Source organism: Camelina sativa, chromosome 11, assembly GCF_000633955.1.
Source record: "Camelina sativa cultivar DH55 chromosome 11, Cs, whole genome shotgun sequence".
In the NCBI taxonomy this organism is placed as follows: Eukaryota; Viridiplantae; Streptophyta; class Magnoliopsida; order Brassicales; family Brassicaceae; genus Camelina; species Camelina sativa.
Genome location: NC_025695.1, coordinates 30,982,854 through 30,991,728, shown reverse-complemented (window position 1 = coordinate 30,991,728; position 8,875 = coordinate 30,982,854). Strand labels below are relative to the sequence as shown.

General features: G+C 29.5%; 1 protein-coding gene across 1 annotated transcript; it reads right to left on the bottom strand.

The window, feature by feature from the left end:
• Positions 755 to 3,302, bottom strand: LOC104724767. Its single transcript, XM_010443310.1, has 8 exons — positions 3,123 to 3,302; positions 2,950 to 3,033; positions 2,685 to 2,856; positions 2,091 to 2,248; positions 1,845 to 2,012; positions 1,649 to 1,702; positions 1,402 to 1,548; positions 755 to 1,311 (listed from the first exon to the last, which is right to left on the bottom strand). The coding sequence occupies exons 1-8, from the start codon at positions 3,195 to 3,197 to the stop codon at positions 937 to 939; spliced, it is 1,233 nt and encodes a 410-aa protein (XP_010441612.1). The 5' UTR covers positions 3,198 to 3,302; the 3' UTR covers positions 755 to 936.

The window sequence follows — 8,875 nt, the reverse complement described above, 5'->3', positions numbered from 1 at the left end:
AAATAATTTATTGTCTTTTAATATATGCATGAAACAATCCTAGATAAAATTATAATTTAGTATGAACAAGAAAATTTGTAAATAATTTTAAGTTTTAAAGTTTTCATTTTCTCTAGATAAGATTATTTCCTTTTCTTTGAATAGGATAATGGCAAGAGTTTTTAGGGAGATAGATTTCTCTAGGTTTACGATTTTCTAGGGTTTTAATTTTAGGATTTCATGCAAGACATAAAACAGTTCCGATTTTAAGTTTTCAATTTATGCAAGATAATTCACAATCAATCAATAACAATTAATCTAGCCTAAACAATTCTTAAACCTCAAGCAATCGAATTTTAAAGTTTTAGGGTTTAGGGTTTCAAAGCTTAGGGTTTTGATTTGTTGATTGTGTAATTATAGATTTTAGGGTTCTAATATAATTTAGGATCAAATTCGATATATGTATCCGATAAGTTCGATTGTTTACCTTAAACACTGATGGGGTTGAATGGAATTGATCCGAGAGCTAAAGACCTCAGATATACCTTGAGCTTTGATCACGAACCTCAGACTACTCACGAACAAAGCTTGATCACGAACAGAATCTGACCACGAACGCGGATTGATCATTAACTAGGACCGATCGCCGAGCTTGTACGAACAAGTACTTGATGTGCGGCGGTTTAGGATTTTAGGAAATTTTCTCAGTGGAGTTTAGGGCAAACTCATGCTGATAACGTATTGTGAAAGTAGAGAAACTGTTGTGTATATCATTAATCAATCGAATAGAGTACATATATAATAGTATATAAACCTTAAGTACAATGGAATTCCTAAAACCGACTTAGTATAAGAGAATGTGGCCAATAGAACTTGTGGACTTGGACATGTATGTGGGCCGGTTATGGAGATCCATCCTTAGTGATGATTTACAACAATTTTGTATATATTTATAAATTAACATTGTCCACCTGGTCCTCCAAAGGTAAGAGTCTCTCTCGAATCAAAATCTACATACTTGAGAAACATTACACCATAACACTTACGACTATCCACATAAACCTCGACCTCGTTGGAATTAATATCTACCACTGAATAATCCGAAAGAACATATTTAAGTTGTTTCATGAAACAAGACCGACTCAAATCTCGTGTCGGAAAAGCTCCAGTTCCCATAGGTGGGCCTGTTGTCGTGGGTTGAGACAAATCACTGTGTCCTGCAAATCCACCGAAGTAAACTTCAGAAGCTCCTTCTGCCATGTGACCTTGACGCGGCCAATAGCCTATCATTGTGGATCCTATCGTCAATACCCAATTTTTGGTCACCGGATCCTGCATTGATTTTATAGATACTGTAAACGATACTGTATACATATCGTCAATGCCTATCTTTGTTTCTTAAATTAGGGTTTTAGTCTGTACCTCAGCAACAGAAAGATGAACAGTGTTCTGTTTTCCTCCTGGAACATTGATATGATCATAAACCAAACCGGGGTAGATTGATTTATGAATTTGAACATAGCCTCCCGGACATATCGCATTGTAACATCCTTTTTGATTTCGATCTGACTGTAACATATAAAATATTTGATTATGATCATACCAAAATTAACCAAAAACATGTTTAATTATCATGGAACTCGATCGAGATGATGAAATCATCACTCACCGTCCAAAATGTGGTTAGTCTTGGACGATCGTCTGGATATAATTTCCTATGCACCTGTAGTGATGGATCGAGAGAGAAGTTTAGAGGGGTTTTCATGTAGTATCCGAACATCTAACTAAAATGACTATCTAAGAAGGTTCTACAAGTACAAGTAATTCAAATCGATCAATGTTGTTTTAAGTAGTAAAATACTTACAGCCCAACCAAACTGGATGCTGCTCGTCACGCTTCCTTGTATGTAATTAAGCCAAATCCAAGCCTTACTAAACTGATTTTGTGCTACTAGGGGCTTGTTAATATTAAACAATGCTTGTGCTCCACGCCATTTCGTGGTCGTATTTAGAAATGTCTTAACAATTGCATACTGCAAATAAAATCATATTTATACCGTAAGATAATCATCACCTAATATATGCATGGCGTTGCAGCTTGAGCTACTTACATGTAGATGGGTCTCTGTAAATAATGTTGGCCGGCGGTGTTGTCTCTTATTTTTTTGAGACAACATTGCGGAAGAGATGGGTTTGCTTTTAGTTTTTGTACGTAGCTTGTTCTTTCTCTTCTGTTGTTTATCCCTACGAGTTTGTTTCAGGAGACGGCCTAAAAGAAGGAAAAGAATTGTGGTTAGAGTAAAATATTATTTATTTACTAAAAAGATATAAGAACCAAATACCAACAAAGAATATATAAAATATAATCTTTAGAGTAGAAAATGGGTCCGTTTATTAATTTTATGTGTACATCCTTATATTTGTGTTTGCAGTTACTAGTTAAATATTTGGTTTGTATAAAGTTTAAAAGAACAAATTTTATCTTCCAATTTTATCAAACATCATTACGAATTGTAAACACAAAAATAATTACATAATATATATGCTTTTAAAAGTGAACACAATATAGTTTAACGTCTATACGTAAAAATAAATGTAAGCGTAAAAATATAAGCGTAAAGTGATAATACAAAATTTTAAACCTCAACAATATGTTGACATCAAAGGTGATTGATATTTAGAAGAAGTCAAATGCAAGAGGTTACCTTCTTTAGGAAGTTGTTGGGGATGAATAAGATTATCGGTTAAGTTGGTTTTTGGTTTATGAATCGGTACTTGTCCCTTTGGACATTCTTCTGATCCCTTCAAACCAATCTCTCTGAGTATGTTACCATTGGACGTAGAAAGCATTGATAAAAGCTCTCGACTTGGTCGAGTCTACAGGAAACATTTAATTAGGTTCACTAATCCAACATACTTCTTTATAAAAATTTGATTAATTAGTATGTTTCATGGAAAATGAAATGATACCTGTATACGATGATTCTTCATAAGAGGATGTTGTAATGCAGACTGTTTGTTTATAGAGACACACTCGATTTCGGTTTCTTGATGCTGCAACACAAAATGCAGCAATCTGAATATGAGAAATAGATTAGTTTAGTATTTATTATACCAAATTACGGTGTCAACTAACAACATACCAGAGTTGATTTAGCCATACAATTGAGGCCTATTAGACTTAAGGAGAATACTAACTTCAGCCAAAGAGAAGCCATTCTTTTCTTCCTCTTTTATCTCTTTTCTTTTTTCTCTCTAAGGTAGATGTTTTTTTTTACTAAGGTAGATGTTTTGTCGTCAGGGGATTTTGTTTGTCGCCAGGGAAAAGGNTTGTCTTATCATTATCTCACAAAGTTTCGATTTTTATTTTGTTTCGGATTCACTTTGTTGAAACAAAAGAGTTTTTTTTTTTTTTTTTTTTTTTTTTTTTTTCAATCATTTATTTATAGGTTTTATTTGGGTTGACTACAAAAATAGAAACTCTATTGTTGGAGAATAATCTGTATGGCCTTTGACCAAAAAATCAACTCTCATATCTTCAAACGTAAATTTTTCTGTTTTATTTTTCTTTAAATTAAATCAAAAGTTTAGGGGAAAATCATCTCTAATTTCTTTGACCAAAAACTCAATTCCACAATACTACGTTATAATCTTAGTACCATTTGACTCTTTATTGACCAATTTATCACATTTTTACCCTTGAGTATTTTATATAATTAAATTGAAAAATTAAAAAGAATTTTTAAAAAAAACAAAAAGCTCAAAATCCACCACCACTGAAAGACTTCAAAACTGAAGTGATCTGCGTCGAATTTAAGTACTTCTAAACTTGTTTATGGTGTAGGAAAAATTATTTGTGTATGAATGTTCATTCAGTTCAATTAGAGATATTATACATTTCTAAGATTTATCATGAATACTTATTTGATTCATTATGATTTGTTCTTGTACTGATATGGGTCAAATTGTATTGATAATGGCATTGGATTGAACACTTGAATCGAATTAAATCTTAGAGAAATTGTTCGAATTTAGTACTAGTAGTAATGATACTTTTTGGTATAATTGGTAGTTCCTTGGTATAACTGATACGAGTACAACTGACTAGTTTCTGATAAGATTTGGTACAATTTGGTGATATCTGATTCTAATGTGAGTTTTTTTTTTCTTTCTAGAATAGATGTTTCCAGTTCTTCCGTTTCTTTTCTTTATTCTTTTTGTATATTTGATTAATAGGCTTTATTTGCATTGATTACAAAAATAGGAACTCAGTTTTTTAAGCCTACAAATCATATGAAACAAATTTAGACCATGGGTGATAGATAAGTGTCGCTAAGAACTTAACGACACTGAAATAGACAAAGAACTCATCCTTTTAGATTCTATAAAAAGCAAACTCCTACATATATAAATATATTATGTGAGTTTATGTAGATGAATAACCACATACTTTTATCTTTGGTATATATATTATATCGTTGAGTTTTCTAAAAATACTAGATCAGATATAATTTTAATAACACAAATTGAATTTTATTTTTAGAAATAATTTTGTATATTTTATGTTTTCAAAAAAGTTTTCAAATATTGTATTAGTTTATGTATCATGATGTTATTTATAGAGGAATTCCTCAAAATACCATTATTTTAGTTTTTTCTAAAAATACCATTCTTTAAGTTTTTTTTTTCCAAAAATACAACAAAAGCTTTTTTTCCAAAAACACCACAAACACAAAAACTGATTTTTAAGGATGTAGAATTTGTTTTTTAGGTTTGGGTTGAAAAATTTAGTTTTAGGGTATAGTTTTTAGGGGGTGTTTAGGATTTAAGGGATTATATTTTAATATTAAACTTTAGTTCAACTTTATGGTACTTTTGGAACAAAAAATATTTTAGTGGTTGTTTTGAAAAATAAAAACGTGGTACTTTTGGAAAAAAAAACTTAAAAAATGGTATTTATGAGAATTGCCCTTATTTATAGTTATATTTAATGATTTTAATCATATCTATGTTATAATTTCATTGTCTGTCATACATCAGTGCTTGAATTTTATTGTAAGATATAATTTAATAAATTGGCTTTTTAAAAGCGAGATATTATAATAAGAGTAATTTAATATACGTTATACCTCTCTTTTTATATAATAATATTGGGGTTTTGAATTTTTCATATTATAGTGACATGTTATGATCTGTGCTATAGCAAATTAAATTAGAGTATTTATATTTTTTTTAAACGGCAAATCAATTTTATTATATTATTAAAATGTTACATGATACATTATTCTTTTATTTCAAATACAACCATTGAACCAAATAAAGAAAATTGAATCAATTTCGATGAAGAAGTGGAAGTAACCCTGCTTTCCAAACGAAAGCCTTACAGGCAACAGACAAAATCTGTAAAGTTCCCTCTTCGTATACTCGTTTAGGGCTAACATCTTATAGATGAAACTCCCATATGCTTTTTGCATCACTTTGATTAAACATAAACACTGATATGTTGCTTGAAGTGGATATTGATCATATTTTCTGGGATGCCATACCCTTCTCAGCCGGTTAGTTTCACACGTCACCTTACCTTTCATCGATGTGTTGTTCCTATATAGACTTGACTTTCCAAGATCCCATATTCGCCGACCAAAACACCAATATATTCCTTGAATTTTATGCTTTATATCTTCTTCACAAGAATTTTGAAAATATTGGTCATCATGGAGAGTTGACAAACTCTTCACGGAGATCACATGCTTGACTTGAATAAATCCAGAAGAAGAAATCACATTTACTCGCCAAGCAATAATCGGCTCCACTATCAGAGAAAAACGCCAGAAAGGATTTCGTTTCAGATCACCATAATAAAAGACTCTAATCAAAGTTGGTTGCGTTTGACTAATTGTTGACGCCGTTGGAAACAAATTCAGTCTTGATTGACTCTGAATCTAATCAACCCAATTCGTTGGTACAATCACCAACACAACCATCACCAAGAGAAAGACAAAACAAACTGCAATTAGCCATCGTAGAACACATAAACCTATAATCAAATAAATCAATGTAACCATCTCTGGGAAAGGTGTTTCTGATTTCAGATCTGGCAACGGTTTGAAAAAAATTGGTAACCGTTTGTCTCAATTGGGAAAACGATCACAAACGTCGCTGTCATCCTGAAGAGGAAATGTAATCGGCAAATCCGATTTAATCCCATACTAGTTATTAGTAAATAAGAAAAAATAATTAAAAAACTGCACATGAACCACCGGCAAATGCCGGCGGCCCGGAAAAACAAGAAGAAAAAGTGGTTTTGTTTGTTCGCTGGGATATCGCCTCGGGAGAGAAGGGAGAGAGAATTGAATTTTAAATTAGAGTATTTATAATTTTTAACTTTTTGATCTATTTAATATTTATGATAACTTTTTAAAAATATCAAGTTAAATTGTTTTAAAATGTTCCAAATTAAAATATTTATAAAGTTTATTATAGTATCTAAAAATTATACATTTCAACAACAAAATGTGAGAAAATATTCAATATCCGACCTGTTAGTCAGACAACATTTTTGTTGAATATATTTTTGTTTAAAGAAATTATATTACTAAAGTTTAAATTTTTGATCCGTTACAAGTTTTTTTTTCATAGATTGAACAATTTATATCTATTTAAAAAAAATTCAAATTGTGGCATATGTGGAAAAAAAATACTTTCTTTATGATGATGAATAATATGATATTTTATTTGTTTCACAAAAATAGAATGATATAAAGATGAGAGGTGAAGTATCCCCTCTAAACATATAAGATTTGATATTTAATTATATAAGATGAATAACAAATTAATATGGTAAGTTAGATATCAAATCTTCTATGTTCATTTTGATTGGTTGTTTTTGTTTTATTTTTTTTAATTAAATTGCATAAATTAGAATTTGTTATTTTTATCCTTTATGTGTGTTATTAATTTGTTTTCTGAAACCTATACATATGTAATGACATTTGAATGTAAATATCTACCTTATTAAAGTTATTTGTAAAATATACTTCCAAAATGTACTTCTAAACTTGCACAAATTGCATAGTATCATAAATAGTCATTCTAGATATTACCCATCCACCAAGAGTTAATAAACAAATAAAGATAATTGGTATCATTTTCTATACTAAGACTAGGATTTCACCTGCGGTACACCGCGGGACTAAATTATAAATCATTGTATTTTAAATAATAATTTTTAATTTATTTAGTTTTCAAATTTTCAATTAATTAACTTTTGTCTAATTAATTTAGAATTTTGTTTATATTTTTTTTCTTCTTCTTACGTTTTATAAAGTTTATAACCTAATTACATTAAATTTGTTATTAGATAGAATATAAAATTCTAGATTTGTTTTGTTCTCTAGAACTTAACATAGGTATTTGTTATTAGATATAATAACTATATTCTAAAATTCCAAGTATATAATATTACAAAATATTGATAGTGCTCTTTAACCAAAAAAAAATATAATAACCACTCCATTGTTTCTCCATAATTATCTTTTTTCTTATAAAGATTTCCAAGATTTAGAGACAAATCTAAAAATCAAGAACGAAAGAGTTTTTAAGGGTTTTTTAAGAGTTATGTAATTTTGATTGCTGATATATAATCAGGGTTTAGGTGTATAGTATTTATAGGGTGAACATTAGGTTGAAGAAACAAACTTTTCCAGGCAAAAAATATTCGATTAAGCAACTAATTGGGAAGAAATTGGGTGTAATCTATTTTATTTTTGAAATATTCTTGGGATGTGATATATTTTAGCATTTAAATTTTGTTTAATTTTGAACATATATTTTAGGGGGAAATCAATGCGTTGAGATCAAAAATCTCGGCCACCGATCCTCCTCCAAGATCGAAAATCAATTCGTTTATTGATTACGCCGATTGTTTAGAAAATTTGTATATGGAGAAAATATTGTTTTGTAAAATTGGAAACTATTAATTAAATTAATTATAAACTTAATACTTAATGTTAAAGGGAGTGGTTCCATTGTTTTGGAAATTTATTTACGATGGAAAATCTTGTTTTCAAAAATAAAAACTTAATATTAATTAATTAAATGTAAAACAAATTAATAATTAATGCTAATGGCATGCTTGTAAATATATATGAACTTTAGGATTTATTTCATAAAATATCTCTAAAAATGTATAAAAATGTATATATAAATAGATAGATATATCATAAGACTAATAATAAGTTGATTCGAGATTTGAGATCAAACTCTTGGCCTAAAACCATATATTATTTCTCGTTGATTAGGATAAAATTTCATTCCGTACAATTAGCGTCTAGAACAAAACTAATTTTCAAAAGTACATGTCCTAACCACACCGATAAACACAGTTATTGACCTTCCCATCAGTTAAGCAATTTCTTTCTCTCTCTCTTCGTTCTTTTGCTCTTTTGCTCTTTGATAGTAGAAGTTTTTTTTTGTGGTTCACAAACAGTATATATTAAAGACAGAAATGTATAAAATGTCAAACGAATAAAAAAAAAAAGCTTTGAAAACTATTTCTCCATACGAACCAATTCAAAAGAACACTAACCGGAATCAACAAAGAAAACTCTAAGATAACTTCTCTTAAAAATTCTACTCCAAGTTCTAAAAAAACGATTATGTTTGTCCATAAACAAAACAACTTTTAGGTTCTTCTATAAAAGATCAGAAAACGAACAAGTTCCAAGTAAATAAAAAACAACAACAGATGAGATAAAACCTAATAAAATCAACACAGTGAATGCTCATGGTAAAAGTAACACGAGAATAAGTGAACCTAAGAAGCAGCACAAGTTAAGGGCTGTACAAGTAAAGCGGCGAGATGAAATGATTGGAATCTCGAGTTCTTTTTTTTTTT